Source organism: Equus quagga, chromosome 8 (genome assembly GCF_021613505.1).
Source record: "Equus quagga isolate Etosha38 chromosome 8, UCLA_HA_Equagga_1.0, whole genome shotgun sequence".
Classification (NCBI taxonomy): domain Eukaryota; kingdom Metazoa; phylum Chordata; class Mammalia; order Perissodactyla; family Equidae; genus Equus; species Equus quagga.
The window spans coordinates 103,467,206-103,494,715 of NC_060274.1; the positions used below are offsets into that span (position 1 = coordinate 103,467,206).

Genomic DNA, 27,510 nt, shown 5'->3' on the forward strand with positions numbered 1-27,510 from the left:
ATAATTTAACTTCTTCAAAATATATGACACTGTTTTAAATTTGAAAGGTTACCAAGGTCAGCAAAAATTACTCTGCAGCCTCACTTATGCTGTAAGCGGTGAGCACGGGATAAAGCCACTTACCTCTAAGGTGAATGACAGCACCACGTCGGACTTTGACAGCTGAATCTCATTCTCATCTCCTATGTCCAAAAATGCAGAATTCTGTGAACGTTTTAATTTTTGTAATTTAAATTCTGGACCGCCTTTCGAAACTGGAAGGCTTTCCAAATTGGCCATTAGCAAATTCACTGAAGACCGCAACTCTTCTATATACATATTCTCCATCTCTTTCGATATAAATTTGGGGAATTTTCTTTCCTTGAAAATAATGTTTAAAATAACAATGTTATACAAGTCATTTCAATTTTATCATAAGATTATATGATGTATACACTTGACTGTCTTAGAAACTGTGACACTCAATATAATCCATTTACTGGATACTTTAGTCTTTAAAAGCCTCAGACTTTGGCAATTTTGATTACATATATACGTATCTTATATACTTTATTGAGGATCATTATGGTACACAATGAGTAACATTTTATACATTTTCACATTAACTTTATTTTTAATAAAATGTTTGCTTATGGGGGGAAAAAACTCTGAAAACATACATATGAGAAGTTTTAGTGTATAGATGAATCTTAATTAGCCACTGTTAGCTTTGAAATGCTTAGAGTAACCAGTCTATAAGAAAAATGTTCAGTATACAGACTTTGCCTGTTAGGAAACAAACATTTTAATAATATCTCTCTTTTTTACCACAGATGTGCATTTTTGGGAGGGTATACTTTTTATAAATAAGCATTCAAAATGAAAAACCCCTAAGAGTAAACAGCAATATGGTCATATTTCTAAAATTAGTTAATTTTCACATCACACAAATGTGCCAAGATCCCTTATGGCCATAAATTCAGTTTTTCAGTAAAGGTTTGGAAAAATTTAAGTTTAAAGCAAAAGGCCAAATTACAATAAAAGCGGTACGTGAAAAGGAGTAACAATATTAATTTAGAAGACTCTATTTTCTTTCTGAATTACATGAGCATTGCCAACCAATCCTCATATCTGCAATCAGATTTGTTTCTTTCACTCAATGAAAAAGACAGTCCAATTGATATTTAGGTAGATTTTGACAGATGTTGCCAAAATGCTCTTAGAGAAGATTATACCCATTTATATTCTCACAAGCAGCAAAATGAGGCTTCCTCACACTCTTGGCTCTTTCTTTAATCTCTGACACTTAGTTGTTTCTTAAGGTAGAGCACATACAGCTTTACAATATCAAGTGCAGCACAATCTGAGGACTCCTGTACAAAATGCTAGGGGATGAAAGCCGCAAGTAGCCACCTCTCAAGTGATTGCCTCATGCTCCAGAAAAATCAACGCCTTTACTATCATTTCCTTTGGCATCATTCAAAACACAACAGAAGAAATCCACATCTCTAGGATGACTGGTACACATCCAGAGCACCCGTGTCAACCTGCGCCTAATCTCGGACTCACTTGCACCGGTTCATTTGCAGGATGGAAAGGAACATCTGGCATGGCCAAACAAATCAGTCTCAGAGGCTCAGGCCACCTGTCTTTCTTTCCCCTCAATGTAACTTTCACATATTTCTTTTAAAATAATTTACATATAACATTATAATTGCATATTATCACAGAGCAATTAAATATCCATATTCATCATTAACTTTCCCAAGGAAGATTCTTAAGTATCCTTTTAACATTCCTCTATAATTTGAAGTAACGTTCCAAAATACTAAGTTTGTATCCTCAGGAAAAACATGTAACTTGCTCAGTTATAGAATACCTTGGTTTCCTTTGGGGGAAAAATGTTTTGGAACGGTTTTTCAGTACTTGCCAAAGAAAAATAGCAAAATAATCCATAAAAACAGATTTTTACATGTGAGGATTACTTCTAAAAGCTGTCATGAAAAGTATGCAAAACCCAGAGATACCGAAAGATGAGAAGGCAGGTTCTTGCAAAGTCTTTGGGGGGCAAAGGCCTCCCAAGGGTATCTGAGGAAATATACTTAGTTCAACTTGCTGTTTACTATTGACTAAAGGTCCCAGACAGCACAGTTACATGTTACCTTATAGAATTTTGTCTGGAAAAGATGCAGATAACGTGTGTCTGGTGAGTACGGTAAGCCAATGGTCACAGTTTAAATCCTTATTGGGAGTTAACCACTTTTATATCTAATGCATGAATCTTATTTTAATTTTGCCTAAAAAGACCTAGTTTTCAAATACTCTTTGGGCCAGTTTTAATATCTAACTAGTTTGCTCCTTTATTATGCAATAAATGAAATCTTTGTATGCTTATTTTATATTTGTATGAGAATTATAATTTTGCCTTTTTAAAAATTATACTTTAGCAAAGAAAAAGGTAAATATGTCACATATTTGAAAGTTGGGATGCACCAATTTTTCTTTTCAAATTTTCAAGGTGTTATTTTATGGAAAATTTAGCACTAGCACATCAAAAAAAAGCTTTTTTTATTTAGCTTTAATTAAAAACACTTCATTCGCTATCATTTTTCAAGGAAGAGACTCAGGAATCATCAAAATGGACTGTTTTATCAGAATTTTCACACTTTTCAGGAAATAGACTATCAGAATGTTTTCTCTGAAAAAACAAAAAGGCAACTGTTTTAAAGCATTGAGGTTTATTGATAGTATTTCATCAACTTTATTTAGCCTGCTTATGTTGCCTCTTTCTTGGAAACAAAACCAATTGGACATCAGACAAGTACACGTTAAATTCGATCTTTTAAATTAGAACAAAATCAGAAATGATTATTCTCTAGTTTAACTGTGCGTTCCTCCTGTAAACCACGGTCTAAAACTTCTAATGTAGTCCTCGGTCCAGCATAGCTCATTCGTGGCCCTGACATTATACACATGAAAACACTATTCGCTCCATGAAAAAATTCCATTATTCAAATTGAGTCACCTAAGTGCTCTTAACCTTCTACTAGATGAAGCCTGGGCCAGAGTGTTGGGTGGAAGATGGTGACAACTCTCAGATTCTGGAAATACTGGATGCAAATGGATTTCCTGAAATTTGGCATGAGTTATGAGAAAAAGAAGAAAGTCGAAGGTGATTCTAAGTTTTTTGGCCTAAGTGGAGAGACAGCACTGCCACAACTGGCCTACCTTGACCATCTGACTGGAAATGGCAAACACCCTCCCTCCCTCCCGAGTCTACCTTCTCTGCTTTATTTTCCACATAGCAAACGACCACCTCCCACAGCTCAGTTGTATGGAGTGCTTATTGCCTATTGTGAGTCTCTCCTCAACAAAATGTAAGCTCCACCAGGGCACGGCAGGAATACTTCTGTCTGCTTTCATCCCAAGACGACCACATTTGTTTGGATGTATCCCAAGGGCCTAAAGCAGTGCCAGGCTATTTTACTAGGTGCTCAATAAATATTTATTCATTGAATTTATGGATAGAAAAATTCAGGCTCCAAAAGATTACATAACTTGCCTAGCATTATATATCTAGAAATAGCAATCATGAATTTGCCCACAGGTCTTTCTGGCCCAGTCCACATTATTGCTACCACTTCCTAATTATGCCTTGGCTAAAACATTAAAGTCAATATTTCTACTCCTTGAAACAGAGATTTCTGCCCTGTGGCATTATTGTTTTTATATTGTGTTGTGAAGTGAAGTAGGAGGTACTGATTGCCAACTATTAACTATCAATAAACCACACTCTGGACTTATCAGACTGAAGAGGCAGGAAGGGCTGGAGAGTGAACCCAGGGTCTGGAGTCAAAAGACCAGGGTTTGAAGACTGCCTCTGCCACTTACTCATTATGTAATCTTGATGAAGTCAGTAATCTTCCCTAAGCCTCATTCTCCTTAGCTATAAATTAATTCATTATATCACCTACCCTGTGGGTTCATAGGATTACTGCAGAGATATAATGCAACAAGGTCAGTAAATTATAATTAGCCTTATAAATATTTTATGAAGATAGCTTAAATCTGGCAAAATTGAAGTAGAAAGCAATTAAACATGTCCTATCTGCTATGTCAATATATTCACTGAAAGTCATCTTATTTTTGGTGTTATTTTTTTCCCTCCTATCCTATCGGCTTCACTTGCTTCTCCACACATTTTCTACTTTATCACTGTCCCTGATGAAATCATCGGGGTCTCCTCAAAGAGAAGTCTCTGTATATACATCACTGACCCTTCTCCTCTGCCTCACTCGGGAGGTTATTAACACACATTCTCCTCCACAGACGTGAACTTGAGAACACACCCAAGGCTCTCCCTCCTGTTCTGTAACCCTCTAGAAATTCATCTAAACTTTATTCTAAGGCATCAGATATTCATCCAGGGCCTTGTAGAAGCAAGTCCAATTTATGACAATATGCACAGTCTAAGGCATAATCTATATACAAGTAGGCAACTTACAAATGCTGATCACCCGTCCAGAGTCCCGCCCACAGAGTCTGGTACTTCTGTCTAGATTCTCTCCCAGCATCAGGCCCTTAAGAAAATCAAGCGCCCTTCCAGCCAGCTTCCAATTCAGGTTAGGGTTTTGAGGAAAGCATTTTTCTCCGTCCCAGTAGCCTGAAGCTACTTGATTTCTATCCAATGAATTCCGTATTAGAATCTCTAGAATAATGGAGTGCCTTTCTCAATAACCAGAGGACAATAACACTGCATGTTGTCCTTTCAACCGTTGTGCTTTGTGTCAATGTTAACTCTTTAGCCCCCAATGCATATCATTCTATGTCTTCAATCATCTGAAGATTCTTCCTCATACATCTCTGGCTTGGTTCTTACAACTTACTGTCATCTATGTTACCCAATTTCTCTATTTTTCTACTTATCTCCAATTTCTCAGCTGTTTCTCTACTTTATTTAATAGACATCTAGATAAACACAGTATTAGCATTCTTAAAACATACATATTCAATACATTTGTCTCTGCAAAAACAAAAAATTCAATTGTTAAAATCAGTATGGGACATATCTTCTCAGGAGTTAGAAAACTTCACTTTTATGACTTGGGAGGTAATTACACAGGGTATAAACATACACTCACGGAGCTGTAAAGTAAAGATTTGTGTACTTCATTGAATAAATGCTATACCTAAATTTTAAAAAAGAAAAATCCCTAAAAAGGGAGGATTCTTCAGAGAGGCAGACACAGTTGGAGAGAGGGAGAGGGTAAATCTATCCATAAAATAGTCAAAGAGAGAAAAGGAAAAGAAAATCTTGGGGCTGGCCCGGTTGGGCAGTGGTTAAGTTTGCACATTCCACTTTGGCAGCCCAGGGTTCACCGGTCTGCATCCCCGGTATGGACCTATGCACCACTTGTCAAGCGCTATGCTGTGGCAGGTGTGCTACATATAAAGTAGAGGAAGATGAGCATGGATGTTAGCTCAGGGCCAGTCTTCCTCAGCAAAAAGGAGGAGGATTGGTAGTGGATGTTAGCTCAGGGCTAATCCTCCTCAAAAAAAAAAAAAAAGAAAAAAATCTTATTCTAAGATCAACAGCATTATAACCTCAAGTCTATTGGGAAGGACTAAAATTTTTTTTTTTATCACTGAAGCCAATTAACACATCAATTTACTAAAGAATGATTTATACAATGAAGTTCTATCATCTCTAAAAAGTCTTGAGTATTAAAAAGAAACTCATGGGGGGTGAGCCTGGTGGTGTAATGGTTAAGCTCATGCACTCCACTCCAGCAGCCCGGGGTTCGTTGGTTCAGATCCTAGGTGCAGACCTGCACACCGCTCATCAAGCCATGCTGTGGCAGCGTCCCACACACAAAATAGAGGAAGACTGGCACACATGTTAGCTCAGAGCATATCTTCCTCAAGCAAAAGGAAGAAGATTTCAACACATGTTAACTCAGGGCCAATCTTCCTCACCAAACTTCATGGGTTTTGTTTGAAATCTATTTCTGTTCATAGAAACACAGTGATTACACAAATAAAAATAACTAAAATACTGTACTGAACACACTGAGACTCTGTACTAGAAACTTTAAATTATATTTTTCATCCATTCAATCAAATATTAGTTGACATCACTATGTGCCAAGCACCATGCTGGATACTTTGAAATATATTAAATGATTTCACAGGGAGGATGTTTTTCTTCCTGATTACATTATGCTTAATGCAATATTAAAGTTCTCTGAAATCTGGCAGTTTGAGAAATATAGGTATTGCTTTAAGAATAACCTAGAAAAGTTATCACTGAACTTAAACATTTCATATATAAGAATAGATAATATGCTCCATTTAGATAATAAGCCTTCAGATACTTAGGCTTAAGAGGCATGCATGTAGAGGAGAAAATTATACAACTATGCTGCCTTTATCTCTACAAAACTCATCCAGCTCACAGAAGTCTAAGTAAAGAAAGAAACACGGAATGCTATGTCAAAGCTAGTAATTTACCTTTGCCATTTTCTCTGCCAATTGCAAACGGCCATCAAGTTCCCTTCTGATCTGGGCTGCTTGTTCATCCGCATTATCCAGCTTAAAAACAAAACAGAAGTTACACGTATGTGATTACTTAATGGCAGTGATCTACAGATTAAAGCAAAGACTAAAGGACTCAAAAAATTTTTTAATAAATTTTCTAAGCTACCTATTGAGAACACAGAAGGTTGTTTAATTAGATTGGCAGTCCAATTAAATTTCCTGGGCACTTTTCAATGCGGTTTTGTTCACAGAAATGTTAATAAATCTCTAAGGTTAATTGCTCAGTTTACAAAATAATCTAATAATAATAATAATTCTTTGTCCAACTTGTCCACAACAACTCTACATCAAGAAGTTCTTGTTTCCTCTAGGTTACATCAAATTGTCATTTTCAGTCCATCCTACTGTCTTCATGAAGGTCAGAATTGAATAGTTCCAGATAGATAAATCTCTTGTTTTGTTCTTCCAAATTCCCAGAATGCTTTTCTAGATGGTGAGATACTGAATAATGTTTCACACTTCCTTGTTCTTATAAAAAATATTCCCTTCATTTTCATAAGTTTAGTGCTAAACTATAAAAGTACTATTTAACTGATTGATTGATATAACATTCTACCATTTAAATTGTCATATACTCCTTATTCTAGTACTAACAGACTTATACTACACCAAGAAATCCTGGGTCCAGCCCCGTGACCGACTGGTTAAGTTCAAGCACTCTGCTTCACTGGCCCAGGGTTTCACTGGTTCAGATCCTGGGCGCAGACATGGCACCGCTCGTCAGGCTATGCTGAGGCGGCATCCCACATGCCACAACTAGAAGGACCCACAACTAAGATACACAACTGTGTACTGGGGTACTTTGGGGAGAAGAAGCTAAAAAAAGAAATCCTTTTACAGACTGGTACCACATTAGAATTCCATACTCTTGTTCTAAATTTTATTGAAAGCAAGAAAAACATGCTATCATCATCTTATAAGATATTTACATGGAAAATTACTTTTACTTCCCACTGAAATAATCCTTAAATTTTCTCTTGATTCATTCTCCCCAATTATTCATCCAATCTTCATTAGTTTATTATAAAACCTGTTAAATCAAAAAGGTCCTACTAGCCATGCACAGTGTGGGATGCACTGGGTGGGCTACAGACGTGAACCAGACAGACTTTTCTCTTGACTGTAATTCCTTCCTCTCTCACTTCCATCATCAAGAAACCTAGACCACAAAATACAACCATACGTTAGTAAAGGTCCATCTAAAGACTGGATTAGTACTGAGTACACCATTAAACATCCAGGAGAACACAGCTTAACTTTGTCCAATGGCTAAAGAACTACAAATTGACTATATTAAAAACAAAAAAAAAAAACAAAAAACAGCCTTAAAAGGGCCTGAAAAAGATAAGTAGGGGCAAATTAGGTGAACAGGATAGTGGTGTTGGAACGTATACAAGAGTCAAGAAAAGAGGAAGACATTCCAGTACACGGACACCAAAAGTCTAGAGGCGAGACTAAGCACAGTGGTCTTGGGAATGCGATACTGCGTGGGTAGGGAGGGGGGTGGGGAGTGCATGGGAGATGGGGTGAGAAGGGGAGGCGGGGCTACTTTCTAAGTTTCTCTTCACAGCCAAATTAGGGATCTTGGAGTTGGTTCCTAACAAACTGGAATTCAGTGAGAGATTTTAAGCAGGATTTTGGAAAGGAAAGATCATTGTCTCCAGCACAAACAACAGGTTAGAGGGGCATAAGGAAGTCTGCTTGGTTAGTTACTTACTACTTATTTATTTGAAAGACAGACAGATCTGGGATTACTTTTCTAAAAAATGTTTCCAAGTTGACAAAAAAAATCAAATTAATTTAAAAACAAGTTTAAAAATACACAGAATTTTCTTAAACTAAATCCTTGTTACAAAGGAGTTTCTATGCCTTCTCAAAAGCAAATACACTTATTTTCATTAATTAACGATTCAAAATCAAACAGAAACAAGTTCCTCTTCACTGTGTCTAAAGTCAAAATGTTTTATATTAAAAACTAACATAATTGTAAAGGAAAAGAATACATGATAAGCGTCTGTTCCAGCTAACTGAAATCAAGATCCTAAAAGCAAAAATCATGCACAAGAACACTGTAACTACAACACCTCAAATACTCTAAATGTAATATGAATATCTTCCTATCTTTGCTTAAACACTAATATTTTTCCACAGAAAAATTAAAAACAAATGGTTGCTCACAAGTAAAGTGCTATAGTTTCACCAAGAAATAGCATTTAACATCTTAAAAGGCCATAGTTCTCCTTCAAACTTAACCACAAAACACTACTTAACATCTTTAAATATATCTTCATATTAACAGCTTTTACTTAATTTTAAGTGGAATTGTTAGAGTCATTTCTGGGTTTTGCAAGTGTTTTCTTTGTAAGAGACAGTATTCTACTTTTTAAAAATATTAAACCTATTAAAACCTTAATTGCATTTGTCTGAAATAATGAAGGCAAAGAAAAGTAGAGCATTGCTGTACTAAACTGTCTTTTAATAGCTTTCTCTTAATAAAACTAAATGTTCAGAGATTGAAAGTTTACTAACTTTGGTGACTACTGGTATGATTTTGTGAAACTAGAAGAGCATACGTCCAAACATGTTTACAAAAAAGGAGGAAAAGCTAATATAAAGACAATGAATAAAATTTTTATTATTTTTGTTTTATGTAAGGCTAGACAGAATTAAAGGAGGTAAATCAGTTGGTTCAGGTTTTTTTTTTTATTATTATGATTATGATAGATTACAACCTTGTGAGATTTCAGTTGTACATTATTGTTAGTAATGTTGTGGGTACACCACTTCACCCTTTGTGCCATCCCCCCACCCCCCCCTTCCCTGGTAACCACCGATCGGTTCTCCATGTCTATATGTTAACTTCCACCTATAAGTGGGGTCATATAGAGTTCATCTTTCTCTGTCTGGCTTATTTTGCTTAACATAATACCCTCAAGGTCCATCCATGTTGATGCGAATGGAACAATTTGGTCCTTTTTTATGGCTGAGTAATATTCCATTGTGTATATATACCATATCTTCTTTATCCAGTCATCAGTTTCTAGGCATTTAGGTTGGTTCCACATCTTGGCTATTGTAAATAATGCTGTGATGAACATAGGGGTGCATGGGATTCTTGGGATTGCTGATTTCAGGTTCTTAGGATAGATACCAAGTAGTGGGATAGCTGGGTCATAGGGTATTTCTATTTTTAACTTTTTGAGAAATCTCCATACTGTTTTCCATAGTGGCTGCACTAGTTTGCATTCCCACCAACAGTGTATGAGGGTTCCTTTTTATCCACAAACTCTCCAACATTTGTCACTTTTGGTTTTGGATATTTTTGCCAATCTAACGGGTGTAAGGTGATATCTTAGTGTAGTTTTGACTTGCATTTCCCTGATGATTAGTGATGATGAACACATTTTCATGTGTCTATTGGCCATCCTTATATCTTCTTTGGAGAAATGTCTGTTCACGTCCTCTGCCCATTTTTTGATCGGGTTGTTTGTTTTTTTGTTGTTAAGCTGTGTGAGTTCTTTGTATATTATGGATATTAATCCTTTGTCAGATAAGTAGCTTATAAATATTTTTTCCCAATTAGTGGGCTGTTTTTTTGTTTCGATCCTGTTTTCCCTTGCCTTGAAGAAACTCTTTAGTCTGATGAAGTCCCATTTGTTTATTCTTTCTATTGTTTCCCTCATCTGAGGAGTTATAGCATCCGAAAAGATTCTTTTGAAACTGATGTCAAAGAGTGTACTGCCTATATTCTCTTCTAGAAGACATATTGTTTCAGGCCTAATCTTTAGGTCTTTGATCCATTTTGAGTTTATTTTTGTGAATGGTGAAAAAGAATGGTCAATTTTCATTCTTTTACATGTGGCTGTCCAGTTTTCCCAGCACCATTTGTTGATGAGACTTTCTTTTCTCCATTGTAGGCCCTCAGCTCCTTTGTTGAAGACTAGTTGTCCATAGATGTGTGGTTTTATCTCTGGGCTTTTAATTCTGTTCCATTGATCTGTGCACCTGTTTTTGTACCACTACCATGCTGTTTTGATTACTGCAGCTTTGTAGTATGTTTTGAAATCGGGGATTGTGATGCCTCCGGCTTTGTTTTTCTTACTCAGGATTGCTTTAGCAATTCGCGGTCTTTTGCTGCCCCATATGAATTTTAGGATTCTTTGTTCAATTTCTGTAAAGAATGTCCTTGGGATTCTGATTGGGATAGCGTTGAATCTGTAGATTGCTTTAGGTAGTATGGACATTTTAACTATGTTTATTCTTCCAATCCATGTGCATGGAATGTCTTTCCATCTCTTTATGTCATCATCAATTTCTTTCAAGAAAGTCTTGTAGTTTTCATTGTATAGATCCTTCACTTCCTTGGTTAAGTTTATCCCAAGGTATTTTATTTTTTTTGTTGCGATCATGAATGGGATTGAATTCTTGAGTTCTTTTCCTGTTAGTTTATTGTTAGTGTATAGAATTGGTACTGATTTATGTATGTTGATTTTATACCCTGCTACTTTGCTGTAGCTGTTGATTGTTTCTAATAGTTTTCCTATGGATTCTTTGGGGTTTTCCATATATAAGATCATGTCATCTGCAAACAGCGAGAGTTTTACTTCTTCAGTGCCTATTTGGATTCCTTTTATTTCTTTTTCCTGCCTAATTGCTCTGGCCAACACCTCCAGTACTATGTTGAATAGGAGTGGTGAAAGTGGGCACCCTTGTCTTGTTCCTGTGCTCAGAGGGATGGCTTTCTATTTTTGTCCATTGAGTATGATGTTGGCTGTCGGTTTGTCATATATGGTCTTTATTATGTTGAGGTACTTTCCTTCTATACCCATTTTATTGAGGGTTTTTATCATAAATGGGTGTTGGATCTTGTCGAATGCTTTCTCTGCATCTATCAAGATCATCATGTGGTTTTTGTTTCTCATTTTGTTAATGTAGTGTATCACGTTGATTGACTTGTGGATGTTGAAGCATCCCTGTGTCCCTGGTATAAATCCCACTTGATCATGGTGTATAATCTTTTAGATGTATTGCTGTATTCGGTTTGCCAGAATTTTGTTGAGGATTTTTGCATCTATGTTCATCAGTGATATCGGCCTATAGTTCTCCTTCTTTGTGTTGTCCTTGTCAGGTTTGGGGATCAGAGTGATGTTGGCTTCATAGAATGTGTTAGGGAGTACTCCATCTTCCTCAATTTTCTGGAATACTTTGAGAAGGATAGGTATTAAATCTTCTTTGAATGTTTGGTAGAATTCTCCAGAGAAGCCATCTGGTCCTGGACTCTTATTTTTGGGAAGGTTTTTGATTACTGTTTCTATTTCTTTACTTGTGATTGGCCTATTCAGATTCTCCATTTCTTCCTGGTTCAGTTTGGGGAGGTTGTAAGAGTCCATGAATTTGTCCATTTCTTCTAGGTTCTTCAATTTGTTGGCATATAGTTTTTCATAGTATTCTCTTATGAACCCTTGTATTTCTTTGGTATCTGTTGTGATTTCTCCTCTCTCATTTCTAATTTTATTTATTTGAGATTTCTCTCTTCTTTTCTTAGTGAGTCTGGCCAAGCGTTTGTCGATTTTGTTAATTTTTTCGAAGAACCAACTCTTTGTTTCATTGATCCTTTCTACTGTCTTTTTAGTTTCAATATCGTTTATTTCTGCTCTAATTTTTATTAATTCCCTCCTTCTACTGACTCTGGGCTTTGTTTGTTCTTTTTCTAGTTCTGTTAGGTGTCATTTGAGGTTGCTTATGTGAGCTTTTTCTTGTTTTGTGAGGTGAGCCTGTATTGCGATGAATTTCCCTCTTAGGACTGCTTTTGCTGCATCCCAAATGATTTGGTATGACGTGTTCTCATTTTCATTTGTCTCCAGATAATATTTGATTTCTTCTTTAATTTCTTCAATAATCCATTGTTTGTTCAGAAGCATGTTGTTTAGTCTCCACATTTTTGCACCTTTCTCTGCTTTATTCTTGTAGTTGATTTCTAGTGTCATAGCATTGTGATCAGAAAAGATGCTTGATATTATTTCAACTCTCTTGTATTTATTGATGTTTGCTTTGTTTCCCAAAATATGGTCTATTCTTGAGAATGTTCCATGCGCACTTGAGAAGAATGTGTAGCCTGCTGTTTTTGGATGAAGTGTTCTATATATATCTATTAAGTCCATCTGGTCTAATTTTTCATTTAATTCTATAATTTCCTTGTTGATTTTCTGTCTGGATGTTCTATCCATTGGTGTTAATGGGGTGTTGAGGTCCCCTACTATTGTAGTATTGTTGTTGATGTCTTCTTTTAGTTCTGTTAAGAGTTGCTTTACAAATTTTGGTGCTCCTGTTTTGGGTGCATATATATTTACAAGTGTTTTGTCTTCTTGGTGGAGAGTCCCTTTTATCATTATATACTGTCCCTCTTTGTCTTTCTTTACCTGTTTTGCTTTGAAGTCTACTTTGTCTGATATTAGTATAGCAACACATGCTTTCTTTTGTTCATTATTAGCTTGGAGTATTGTCTTCCATCCCTTCACTCTGAGTCTGTGTTTGTCTTTGGAGCTGAGGTGTGTTTCCTGGAGGCAGCATATTGTTGGGTCTTGTTCTTTGATCCATCCTGCCACTCTGTGTCTTTTGATTGGAGAGTTCAATCCATTTACATTTAGAGTGATTATTGAGATGTGGGGGCCTACCGCTGCTATTTTATGTCTTGTTTTCCGGTTCTCTTTAATTTCCTTTGTTTCTCGTCCCATGGTTTAGTCTGTTCTGATGGAGGGCTGCTACTCTCTGTTGTTGTCCTTCTACTTATGTCCTTCGCTCTTGGTTTTGTAGTCCCTTTTTTTTGATTTTTCAGGAATGAGGGTTTTCCTGAGCATTTCTTGAAGAGGAGGTTTGGTGGCAATGAACTCCCTTAATTTTTGTTTATCTGGGAAAGTTTTTATTTCTCCATCGTATTTGAAGGATATTTTCACTGGGTAGAGAATTCTCGGCTGTAGGTTTCTGTCCTTCAGATTTTTGAATATATCATTCCACTCTCTTCTAGCCTGTAAAGTTTCTGCTGAGAAATCTGCTGAAAGCCTGATGGGGGTTCCTTTGTAGGTTAATTTCTTCTGCCTGGCTGCCCTTAGTATTCTCTCCTTGTCATTGACTTTTGCTAGCTTCACTACTATATGTCTTCAGGTTGGTCTACTTGCATTGATAAAGTTTGGAGATCTACTGGCTTCTGTCACATGAAGTTCCATCTCTCTCCCCAGGTTTGGGAAGTTCTCAGCCATTATTTCTTTGAATAGGCTTTCTGCCCCTTTCTCCCTCTCTTCTCTCTGTGGTATACCTATAATCCTTAGGTTGCATCTCCTAATTGCATCAGATAATTCTCGGAGAGCGTCTTCATTTCTTTTTAGTCTCAGCTCTCTCTCCTCCTCTGCCTGCAGCATTTCTATATTCCTATCTTCAAAATTGCTAATTCTTTCCTCCATATTATCAGCCCTACTGTTCAGTGCATCTAGATTTTTCTTAATCTCCTCTATTGTGTTCTTCATTTCCAGTATTTCTGTTTGGTTCTTCTTTATAGTATCGAACTCTTTTGTGACATAGCTCCTGAACTCGTTGAGTTGTCTATCTGAATTCTCTTTTAACTCATTGAGTTTTTTAATGATGGCTGTTTTGAAGTCATCATCATTTAGGTTGTATATTTCATTGTCCTTGGGATTGTTTTCTGTGTGTTTGTCATTACCCTTCTGTTCTGGAAATTTAATATATTTTTTCATATTGCTTGATGGTTTAGATTTGTGCCTCCACATAGAGATAGAGTTTAGTTACTGCTTCCACTTGTTTCTACTGGTGTGGTGGGGGGACAGCTGTTTATACTGCTCCAACCAGGAACCCTATCAGCTGTTGCTAACTGGGCCTGGGCCCCTCCTCACAGTCACAGTGATCCTGTGGGTTCCCTCTTCAGCTGTGGAGGCCATCACAGGGGGGCTTCAGACTGCTGGTGCCTACTGTTGCAGACCACCTAGACGTGCTCCCTCCTTAGGGTCTGCAGCGGTGTTATGGGCTTTCCCAGCGGCCAGGGGCAGGATCACTTATATTTGCAGCTCTGTCACTGTCGGTGCCCACAAAATCTCGCTTGTCCACTATAGGTCACAGCAGAGCTATGGGCATTTTCTACAGTCTGTGGTTAGCTCGCTTAGCTATGCTACTTTTGTCCCAGGGTCTTCCAGCCTTGTGGCTGCCGGGTGGGTGCTCTCTACTAGTGCTGTGCAGAGGCTATCACTGAGGCTTCTGTTAGACTGCAGAGTTTCCCCTTGGGCCACAGAGCTGGGTCGCTGGAACTCCACCCAGCCCCAGTCCTCTCCCCTAGGATCTCGGGGAGCCCATTGCCCTGTCTGGGGAATAGCCAGATACATTGAGTTCAGTGGCAGCTGGTTGGCTGCTGCCCTGCCTGGGATTCTCCTCTTTGGGACCCTCCCGGCATTGTGGATGCTGGCTGGGGCCTCTCCGATAATGGCCGGTAAAGACTCTGCCTGCTGCCGGGACAGAACTCTAGAGTTTCTCCCCTGGGCCGCGTAGCCAGCCGCTGGAGCTCCACCCAGCCCTGGTCCTCTCCCAGGAGATCTCCGGTAGTCCCGAGCCCCTCCCGGGCGAAAGCCCGGTCAGTGGAGCCGGCAGTGGCAGCTGGCGGGCCGCTGCGCCATTTGGGATTCTCTCTGGGAGACCCCAGGCATTGTGGATGCTGGGAGGGGCCTCTCCGCTAATGGCAGGCAAAGACCCTGCCTGCTGCCCGGACGGGACTTCAGAGTTTCTCCCCCAGGCCGCATAGCCAGCCTCTGGAGCTCCACCAGCCCTGGACCTCTCCCAGGTGATCTCCGGTAGTCCCGAGCCCCTCCCGGGCGAAAGCCCAGTCAGAGGAGGCGACGGTGGCAGCTGGTGGGCCGGCGCACCGTTTAGGATTCTCTCCGGGAGCCCCCAGGTCTTGTGGAGGCTGGGTGGGACCTCTCCGCTAATGGCGGGTAGGGGTTTTCCCCACTGCCTCTGGTGTGTAACTCTGGAGCTTCCCTCTGGGCTCAGGTGTAATTGCGGGGGGCTTAGGTAGGGCTCTGTTCACCTGTTTCCACTGTCGCTCCTCTGGTGTGCGCTCTCTCCTGCCCTTGGCGTGTGGCGATGTTCTGGGGGCATCCGCTGGAAGAAAGCCGCCCACAGGCTCAAGGCTGTTCGGGGGTCGGGGTCGGAGAGTTTTTACCTATCTCCACCTCCTCCCGGAGGGAAGTCCATCCGCCTTCTGATGCATAGCAGTGTGGGTCTCTCCGACGTCCTGAGATGCTCTATAGATATCCTTTGTCAAGCGATGAATGTCCAATTAGTTGTAGATTCGAAGGGGGAGAGACAAAGGAGTCTGCTCATGCAGCCATCTTGGATCTTCTCTGTTCAGTTTTTTTTTTTAATATGTAAGAATTTTAGTTTAATGTCCCATGTTTCATTTTTCTTTGAGTTTTGGATATTATATTTTTAATTATTTAATTGAAAGTTTACATAATTTAATTTTTATGAAGGTTTTCTTAAAGGTTGACTTCTCAATTTAGGTAATTATGGTTTCATATGTAGTTTTAAGAAATGATAGAGAGATACCCATTGTACACAGTTTCCATCAATGCCAACATCTTACAAAATTATAGTATTTTACCACAATCAGGATACTGACTTTGATGCAATCATCCATCTTGTTCAGAGTTCCTCAATTTTTGGTACACTCATTTGTGTGTAATTTCTATACCATTTACTATCTACCTAGGTTCATATATCCACCACCACAGTCGAGACACTGCACAGTTTTAACATGTTATGTTGCCCTTTTATAACCACATCCACCTCACTTCAGCCAATTCTCAGTTTTAATAATCATGTACTTCATTTTACACAGTGTTTAAAAATAAATTCTAATAAGGCAAATGGATTGTTTTAATTTCTATTATGAAACCGGAGAGGAGCTCCCACGAGAGGTTAATGTTTGTAAACATCGGACTGGGGCCTCGGACCTCTTCTCAATTCACGTCTTCACTGCCTGTGTGCTCTCCTCAAAGCCCATGGCCATAAAGGGCATCTACTCACTGATAACTCCCACATGCATATCTATAGCTCCAACCTCTCACCAGAGTTCCAGACTTACAGTTCCACCCACCTATTTACCATTTCAACTTTTCTTCAGAAAAGGCACATTATACTCCTCAAGCCCAAAATGGAATCTTGATTTCCACCCCAATCACTCCTTCTGTGAGTAATGCTATGTCATATCAATTGTGCACTTATTTACCATATAATAATGGTATTAAATCGACAGTTGCTCAAGTCCAAAACCTAGATGTCAACTTTGACCTCTTTCCCTCACAACTCACATCCAAATCCAATCTAGAGTCATAGCGAGTGAAAGCTAGAATCACATAGTTGAGGGAGACCAGAACTCAGGTACCGTGAGTTCTTAGCCAGGAGTTTACTTCTTTTGAGGTGGAGTGTTTCCCTAGCCACTTCAAGTACATCTCAGTTTGCCAGTACTGTTGTACATACTGTTATGGAGAAAATATTTTTTTTCTTTCCTGAACCCTTCAAAGAACTTTGGTTTGCACATCACCTCCTTTCCTCCCATCCAAAAAAAAAAAAAGAATAGAAGAAAGAAAAGTCTGAATAGATAGTTTATAGATGTGGGGATCAGACTTTAAAATGTTGGTGACACACCTGTCTCTAGTGCCTTATTCGGGCTATGGGAAATAAAATGGGGATGTGCGGACTCTGGGGTTTGTGGTAGGGGCCAGAGGCAAGTTTTCACTCCACAAGTACAACTTCATCTTTTTACTTGATTTTCTTTCAAATTCTTGATTTCACTTTATGTGACAAAAGATTATTTACCTCACAGATGTCCATTCCTGGCATAGAATATTTTCCAGGTCTTTTAAAGACAGTCATTCAACCCTGACCATAACCCATGCCCAAATGTATCCTTAACCTCTGCAATGCCTCTAGTATCTATTTTACCACTTTACCAAAATATTTCACTGGTTTAAATATTTAGTACAGAAAATATACTTTTATTTTCCTCCAGTTCATTAGACAGGGATTACTGTTTCCACATTCAGAATTCTCTAGGCTAGGGAGTTCTTAACCTGGATCTTTGGGAGTGTGAACCATTCAAGCTATGAGCAAAATTTTGTAGAGATAAGCATTTTTTTCCTTGGGCAAGTGTTTCAATTTCACAGTTTAACCAAGGGGTAGTTAACTCAAAAGACATAAAGAACCATGGCTCTAGGAGAATCTTCTTTGTAGAAGCCTCTATTCACTTGCTCTAGAGGGGGCTGTATGGCTTTCAAACGTAAGCCTGGAAGATGGCCACCTCAGACCTCACATCAACACCAAACCTGTCAGAATTTTGTTAAATCCTTTGTAAAGGAACACTGAGACACAGGCTTTGAGCAACGCCGACTGAAGGGTCCATGGCTACTTTACTAACTCTTTACTTTTTTTCTACACCTACTGTACAGCAAGCACTATTAAAGGCTTTTCAGTAGCTACAAAAGTAGTGGCCTTCCAGGAGTTCAAATTTCGGTAAAAATAATATGTAAAACAGAATATAATTACCATAAGAAACCTACTGATCAAGTCTTATGGGAATTCAGGGATGGAGGAGACATTTTCTCCTGGCTGACAGTAGCAGGATGGATTTGCAAAGATGGAAATATTAAAAAATGGACTTTGAGGAGAAAATGCTGACCTGATGCAGCAATCTATTAGCCTTGACTCGAAAATCTCAAACCCTAGGCTCTCCTTCGCCATTCCTCTCATGTTCCATAGAAATGGCTCTGAGAAGAGAAGGTCTCAGACATCAGCAAATGTCCCTTTGCAGAAGTCCTTGGGAGGACCCAAAGCCTGTGTTGGTAGCCAATTATCTGACAGTTAACAAAATTTTTAAAACAGCATAAAAATAACTTCAAGTTTCACCCAGCAGCTCCATTTTGTAACTTGTGATATCATTCTGCTAAAGCTTTAAAAACTATGAACATCAAATACTTGAATTCATTAAATTTGCTCACATCTTAAGGAAAAAAGATCTTTTATAAAAAGCACTTTTCACAGCACCATATAGCATCATTGCCCTCTCTGATTATTTTCTAGAACCAAGATAATTGTCTTTGTAACCATCGTCAATCACTAAAAAGAGGGATTAACAGCTGTGCTTTTCCATAATGATGCCTTTGTACGTGCTAACCCTAGTCAACTGTGCCCTTCTTTCTCCCACTGAAAAAAAAGTTTTTTCTCTGAGTTCCCACTCCAATTATGGCATAAGTCATCTCAAACAAATTATATTCTGTTATTTTCTTGTAATATTCATCTTTATCTTTTAGTATGAAAAATACAAGTTAGACTAGGTTTTGCACTGTTGCATAAATTTAGTGTTTTCCCTCAGATTAATTCATATGCTGGTCCATTGTATTCATATTATCTATAAATCTAGGGATTTACTGATAATACATCATGACAAGTAACTGGCACAAATCTAACACTGATTCTAAAAGAACACTCCACCCAAAAACTTATTATCACAATTTTCTAGTAGTCCAGTGTTTGATTTGACAGTGCCAAAAATGCATGGATTTTGCCACATGGACTAAAAACACTGATCAAAAGCTTTATTAAGTATTAGCAAATTAATTTAATTCATCAGTAAATGTGTTAATTCTCCACCATCACTTGAATCACAAATTATAATAGAGTGTAACTCTACCCTATTGACCGACTATTCCTGCTCTGCTTCCTGTGCTGGGCCCCCTCACTCACTCAGCCCATAAGCACACATGGCTGGTCCTTGGCTGTTCTAGGTAGAGTGTCTGCAGTTGTTTCTCACTGCAAGGTACTAAGTCAGCATATAGCTCTGGCCTCTCTTCTGACATCCAGCTTTCTATCTCCAGTTGAAGGGAAGGCCTTTCTTTTCAGACATTGCACAATGGCCTGATCTGATCTTCTTTACCATCCACTCTTCAATATGGCTCCCTTATTTCCACATATGATTTTCACTACCCTTGATCAGGCTAAAATCTCAGAAGTAACAGAGGGGAGAAGGAAAGGAGGGAGTAATAAGTGACAATAAATGAATATGAATGAGAGAGAATGATACCCAAACACCTGAGACTAGTACTCAGGTCCTCCCATACTGTATGTCAATCCAACTTTCTAACCTCTTAGATAACTCTATCATCTAAACAAATTAGTTTGTTCATTGTTTACCAACCATGTTACATTTTCCCAATCATATATTTTGTTTGTGTTTCTCCTGAGATACTCTTCTTACCTATCATCAATGTCAAAATATTTGTTATTTAGTACCTGTAACAAAGCAGGCACTATCTGATGACATATCTTTCATAGTTGTCTTATTATTTTTGAACTTCTCAGATATTTATGACCTCTACCTCAAACTGCCCCTTGTTAGCTCACCCGACCCTAACGATAGGAGTAAACCAATCCATCTGCAACGGTGGGATTCACATAACCAGTCCCAACTTTTATGCAAATACAAAGGATAATACCACCTGTATTTGCAAGGTTCTTGGACTCTATCTTCCCTCCATACTGACCCATCTTCTATGAGGCAATCTCCCTCAAAAACAAAAACCTGCTTCCTGCTTCTTGATCACTGAGAATTAGCCAATGACTAGAAGGTAACTAAAATTCTTTTTGAAATTTCGTACAACAAAAAGAACATAAGGAAATGAAGTTATTCCCCTACTCTCGAGAGCAACACATTGCCTATATGATGTTATAGGTAGCACTCTGTCTGCTGGAGGCAAAGCTTTTAAAGAACTCCCTTATATCTACTTTCTAAATTATGTATAAAAACCCGACTCAGAAATAGCAATTCTGCCATGGATTCTTGTAGAACAGTTCTAAGAGTCTTAAAAATGCATTTCCCAAACCACACTTTCCTTTGAATACTTAAAAGTAGGGAAAAGATGAATGAGTTAATTAGACATAAAATTACCCTATGCGAACTGAACTAAACTATATTAAATAATGGATCAAAATGTTCAAAAGCAAGAACATACGAAATTTAACCTCAAATGTAAAAACCATGGGACTTCAATAGCCTGGAGAATATGCATGCATATTCTCTAAAATGGTAGATATAACTTGGCAAATTTTTATACATCATGAAATTTTCTTTAGTATTTCATCTGCCATTAACATTTTATCTTCTGGACAAAAGTAATGAGCTAATATTTTCAAGCAATTATTTACTAATTATAATTACCTCAATAAAAACTGAATACAGATTCACATTAATAATGAAATAATGCTGAAAATGAGAGAGTTTAGCACTGAATAATGCAGACACTATCAGTGATATTAGAGAACTTTGTCAGAGCAGGTCACAACTCTAGCCTCATCAGGACTTATAAGGGGAAAATTTATACAGTACTTACTATATGTCAGGAACTGTTGTAGGTTATAAACATTATTGCCTTTAAACCCCAGAGCATCCCTATGGAATAGGTCTTCTCATTATCCCATTATAGCAATGAACAATCTGAAGCACAGGTTAGTTTAATCAATGTTCCAGGTCAGGGTCACATAGTTAACAAGTGGCAGGGCCAAGGTTTGAATCCTCAAATTTGACTCTAGGGTTCAATTTAACACACCTTACACGCCTTCACAACACCTCACACTTGCATTCTTTCAGTAACTCATTATGAGTGCCCCAAAGAGGAAACATTAAATATCACTGTACAATTTATGGTACAAAGATTAAATATTTATCCTATCCTCAGGTGGTTAAAATGCAATTCAAAAGGCATATAGAAACATCTATAATAAAAGTAGAATATGACAGGTTTTGGAGTATGAAAGGGAATTTTAAGTTCCTCACGGGTTTTTTTCCCCACTCCCCCAATATTTAAAAAAAAATGAGCGGGGGCAGGAGAGGGGAAGGCTTTGCATAGGTAGCATTTTTCCTGGATCTTGAAGAATGGAGAAGGGGAATTCCAAGTGAAGAGAATGTGAGACAATTAAAATCCAAGAAAATACAGGGTATAGATGAGGAACAGGAAGTGATTCAGTTTACCTGGAACGTGGGATCTGCAAAGAACTGTTACATGAACAGAACATGAAAAGGCAGGTGGGGGGGCAGACCGTGAACGCCACAGTTGATGGCAGCTTAGCCAAAGGGAAGGAACTTCATTCTGTTGACAAAAGGGAGCCATTTTTTTTTTCCTATTCAAAGTTGGATCATAATGAGAACAAGATGGTGCTTCAATATTAATCTGGCAACACAAGGATGTAGGACCGGAAAGGTTCCCGGAAGCAACTAAGAGGTTACTGCCATGCTCCATATGGTGGTACTGAAGTCTCCAGCTATGACAATGGTTGTGCAAATAAGACAGCAGATCAATCATGCAATATATATTATGGAGGAAGCAGCAGTACAAGGTAATTGTTTGGATTGGGAAGGCAATAAAATCAAAAAGGCTCACGGTTATGAGTCAGAAAGCTGAACATACGTAAACAGGAGAACCAGGTTTGGGGTGAGACAAAATGGCACTTTGAACCTACTGAGTTTGAGGAGCTTCAGATTCATCAGTTTGCCATGAGCTATAGCTAAAGAGTGGAAAGAGGAGCTGACCTACACAGAGAGTGAAAGGCAGTGATACTCAAAACAAGCATAGTGAATTTTTGTTTTTTATCACTACAGTATTTCTCAGCAGATCTAACAGTGCAACAATTCCAATAGCACCTAATTTCTCAAACAAAACAGGGTAGTGAACCTATCTATAATTTTCAAACATGATTGCCCTTGGTACCATACCTCATACAAAGTGGAGTTCACAAACCTCTGCTGATGATTCAGAGACTGAGATGTAAGCCTTGTCCATGTGGAGACCTTCACATCAGAATCAGGAAAATACTTCACAAATAGGAAATGACATCGTTTTAAATATTTAACAACAGAGGTCTCTCTACCAGTTTGTAACAAATAGCTAGAATCAATCACTGCCACCCGTTACACAAGTAAAATCTTACTAAGATAATCATCAGTTCGCCCCACTCTAAGGTGATTAGGGCAAACGGAAGTATTTAATTTTTTCTAGTCTAAAGCAAAGAGGATTTAGAACCTCTATAATCAGCTAAAAGTATTAAATATCACTAAGTATTCTTCTGTGAGTATACATCAAAGCCTTTTCCTCAGCCTTTTCAAATTGCTTAAAAAAAAAAAAAAGGTGCTTTATAAAAACAGAAGTTGTTCTGACCATCTACCAGAAGAAACAGATGCTGAAGCTTTTCCTGTTAACTCCGTTTTCTTACCTTCTGGTTATTCTCTTAACCCACTCCAATGAGGTTTGCTCCCAACCACTCCATGGAGTCTTTCCTTGACAAAGTCGACAGTGTTTCCACCTTCACAAATTCAAAGGTCACTTCACTGTCATCTCACCTGATCTCCCAGCAGCACATGGTACAGGTGAACACTCTCCCCCTTGAAATGTTTTCTCTTTGCTTTCTTAACACCACACTTTGATTTTCCTCCTAGCTTACAGGCTCTTTCCCCTCTGTGTAGCCTCTAAATCCACACAGGACTCTGTCCTGGATCTTTTTTTTTTCTTCTTGAGCTCTAGACTCTCCCAAAATGATCTTATAATGTCTTATGGCCTAAAATACTAACTTTACCAAAATGATTCCCAAATCTGTATCTCCAACTCTGACCTCCTACTGGAATTTCAGACTTATATATTCAACCACCACCTGCCATCTCCACATAGACACCTGACATTTCAATTTTAGCTTTTACAAAACAGAACTCTTGATTTCTCCCCCGACACGGCTTCCTGCCCCAAAATGTTGCTCCATGAGAAGAGGGACCACCACATCCCAAGAGCCTGGAACAGTGCCTGACCCGAGTAGGCACTATGTTGAAAGAACACCCTAATCAAAGATGTCCGATCAGATCATGGCTAATATAAATGCTGCATCAGACAAACATTGACAATTTAAATGGAAAGAGAGTCATTAAAGCATACTATCTTTTCTATAAAATGTGAGAGAGAGGAATAGGTGAAGGTTACTCATAGTTCCAGAGAACGATATGTCTTAAGCTACAGACTTAAGCTGATCCCATTTTCTGCTTGACTTCCTGGGCTTTCATCTTGTCCCTTTCCAGGCAAGCAGGTGGTCCAGTGTTCTGACTCAACCTGAAGTTCCCAAGGGTGGGGGCCGAATGAAATTCTGAAGCACAATACAGGGCATGGATCCAAGAGGGTATGAAAACAGACTCGTAGGGGAAATCCAGTAGTCTAGGAACTTCATAGGCAACAGAGAAAGAAAAGAGGACCACAGGAGGGCAAGGAGCAGAGCCTGGTGATTACTTGAAGGATTAACATGTAGCTCCTGTTCTACTTTTGTTCTTTTAATAATGCTGGGCCATGCCCACACATGGGGTAAGGTAGGGTATGGAGCCACAGGCAATCCGTTCTTTAGACCAGGATCTTTCCAGAACCCCATTTGGTTCCTGTCATTCCTTTGCATATAGCCCAAAAACATTCCCCATCACATGATAAATTCCAAGCTCTTCCAGCTAACTTCTAAGGCTCTTAATATACAAGTCCTTTCCTAACTCTTATGCACAACACAGCTAACACATTCCAAACCATCTCACTCTCTTTGTGCCTTTGTAAATGTTATTTTCTTTCTGTCTGTTAAATTTCTATCCATCTTCTAAACTCCAGGACTTTCAGCCTTCCTAGACCCTTCATTAAACTTTCCCTAAAGCTCCAATAGAGAATTGGGTTTCCACATTGCCAAATCACCTCTTATTCCTGGGCACACATCTAGACTGTCTCCCAGCCTCCTCTACAATTAGATGTGACCATGGCTTTAAGTCCTTAGATGGACTGTCAGGCCAGTGGTCTCAAGCCTCAGCCTCAGCATCATGCAGAAAGCTTTATAAAAACAGACACTAGGCCCCACCTCCACAGACTGTTTCACTTTGTCTGAGGTGGGGCCCAGGCATCTAATAGTTTTTAAAGCTCCTCAGGTCATTCTAATGAGCTGCCAGCGTGAAGCATTAAAGAAATCCATACAAACTATCCAAGTCAAATTAAGATACGGCCATTCACTGCTCACACTGTGCTGTATACACACCCCCAGTAACACACTGATTAAATCTACTGTTACATTTTGTTTATATACCTGTCTCCTGACCACATGCAAACACCTTGAGGGAAACAACTAAATCTTGTCATTTTTGCATTTTCATTGCTTAGTCCAGTAAATGACATTTTTAGAAGGTATTCAATAAGCATTTTTGAATGTATAAGAGAAACACATAAATCACATATATATCTCATTTTAATTTCGATAAAATATTTTCATCAATAATAACGACAAATAAAGATAATTGCTTATTATATTTGAAACAGCATATTCATGTAATCTTTTACACATTAAAAGTTGAGAGAAGGTCATGAATTACATTAGCAAAAATATTTTTCCCCTACTATTACTACTACAAAGATGCCTGATCTCCTTAGATTTGCATTCTCATATCATTTAAAAAAGTGGAGAAGTTGGGATAACATCCTAATTTCTATAGTCTAGATCTGGATAAAGAAAAATCTAGAAATAAATGCAAAGAATGTCTGAAGGTAGCCTATATTTGTATCTGGTGAGATTTAGGAGAAAGCAAAAACAAATTAAACATTTTAGGAAAAATCTTATTTAGGAATATTCTTATGTAATTCCTCTACATGTAGGCCAAAGGTAAAAGAAATAATGCACAAATGAAGCAACACTGATAAAAGCTATAATTTGATTTAAGAATATATTAAAGTTGTATTCACAACTATAAAAATTTAATTTTTAGAGAGAAAATTGATTCAATCTTACTAATCAGAGATTCAAATTCATTTAACTAAAATCAGATTCATCTAATTGATATGATACATTTATTTTACAAAGATGTGAACATGTATATAAATATTATGGCTATTCCAATTATTAATTCCAGAATTTCAAAAATCAGGTATTATAAAATCTAATCATTCTTAGGGTCTTCAGCGTCTCTGTGCTGTATCCTAAAACACAACAACTGCCATTTAATGACATTCACTTGAATAGCTTCCTCAACCATTTTGAGATTTAAAATTACACACACACAAAAAATATACCTTGCTAATTGTCATTTCTACAGCTCTATTTTCCTATTTCGAAAGTGATTTTTGTTATCAAATGGAATTATCTCTGTAGAAGGTGCTTTTGTATTTCTGCCTAAGTAGACAAATTATGTTAACAGAATGTATTATCAATCACATGTTCCTAGTTGAGAGAGAAGACAGCATCGTGAAAGGCAGGGAGCCATTTCCTCGGAGGATTCACCTTCCTGCCCCTCTGGGTTTCTTTTCACACACCTTGAATGGGGGCTTTAGAACAGGACCTCAGGCTTCCAGCGCTTTCAGGGGCAGACTCTCCCAGGGAGAGGAGCAAGAAACGGCAATGGCCTCTATTTCTTAATTTCTTTAAAACTCCTAGAGCTGAAGTGTTTAATCTGAAAGCTAGAATTTCTAGGGAAAGGAATCATAAACCTGAACACTACTTTTTAACCACTCATAAATATTCCTGCTTATCCCTTACAAATACGCAAACAGTTGCATACCATTACTTAACACAGTTCTTGCAGTCTTCAGAATATAAGGAATTGGGGGGAGCGGGGATATTTAGAGAGGAAGATTTCAGTTAACTTTGTTTTGACTCCGGTAAATACAAGTGAGATTTTCTTCAGTTAACAGAATGAGATTATGAAAGATTAATGAAGGTTGCTTTTGGCAGAAAAGACAAGGATTTAGATAGCTGTAAAATTCAGTTACTTAATACTCTTAAAACACAAATATAGAAGTAAAAGGGGGAGAATTACAGGCGTATACATGGGACAACATATTCCACTACTCAGACTCTGGTCATTAAGGATTGCATGTCTCGCTACAGTCTACAGCACCCTTCCCTACATTTGCTAATGTCCTCCCAAACCACAGCACCCATTCTTTCCTGTACTCTAGCAGTAACAAAGACCTGCAGCTCCCCAAACGCCATTTCACACCCCCATACTCTGCACGTGCTCATTCCTCTGCCCACAACACTTTAGCATCTTCTCATTCTGGTGAACTTCCTCATGACGCACCAAAAGATCATACAAGCCTTTCCCAATACTGCCTTCTCCTCAACCTCAAAAAGGTAGAGCCGGCGACTTAGCACTGTGGCATTTACAACAGGACTTGTTCGTTTTTCTAATAATTCTAGCCACTAACTACGTCTCATCTCTGTGTACCTATCATACAACACAGTACTTGGCACATACTTTCTAAACATCTACTTCCCCACGTAATTATGGAGAATGAGTTAACTAATTGATTTAAACATACTATATTACCCCTTGTCATATTTTAAAATAATCTTTAATAAACACGTTTAATTACTGCTCAAGGAAAGGCAGCTGATCAATTAATGGTACCACTTAAGTAATAGCATTTTCATTCAAAAATATGAAATAAAAATTATTCTTATTTATTAACAAGACTATAAAATACATAGCTTTAAAATCAACTTTGTTTCCCTAAAAGTATAACAGTATTTACTTGAAATTCACTGCATTTCCTTAAAGTTATTCTGAAATTAAACTTTCCACTGAGAGGCTGTTCGTCTTTCACTCCTGTTACTTTAACTGTACCACTAATATATTCTGATTCAAGAAAATGATGGCTAACAATTTCAGATTCTTGTTACGTTGTTCACTTTAGAACACAAACTTTGAGCTCTTTTCCATCTTTTTTTCTTATTATTTTGTTTGATGAATGTGCACCAATGCAGACACTTTCTTCTCAAGCCAAGAACCCAAAGGATGACAGGAAGTTTTAATAGCGCAATAACTAATCT

At 38.1% G+C, this 27,510-nt stretch overlaps 1 protein-coding gene across 3 annotated transcripts in view; it reads right to left on the reverse strand.

Moving 5' to 3' along the window:
* Positions 1-27,510, reverse strand: part of CADPS2 (calcium dependent secretion activator 2) — a 495,748-nt gene that overhangs the window by 280,708 nt on the left and 187,530 nt on the right. For all 3 annotated transcript variants that reach the window (XM_046669954.1, XM_046669956.1, XM_046669955.1), the window contains 2 exons: positions 6,490-6,570; positions 124-360 (listed from right to left, as the gene is read on the reverse strand). In XM_046669954.1, coding sequence (XP_046525910.1) covers positions 124-360; positions 6,490-6,570 — 318 coding nt within the window. The remainder of the gene's footprint in view (positions 1-123; positions 361-6,489; positions 6,571-27,510) is intronic.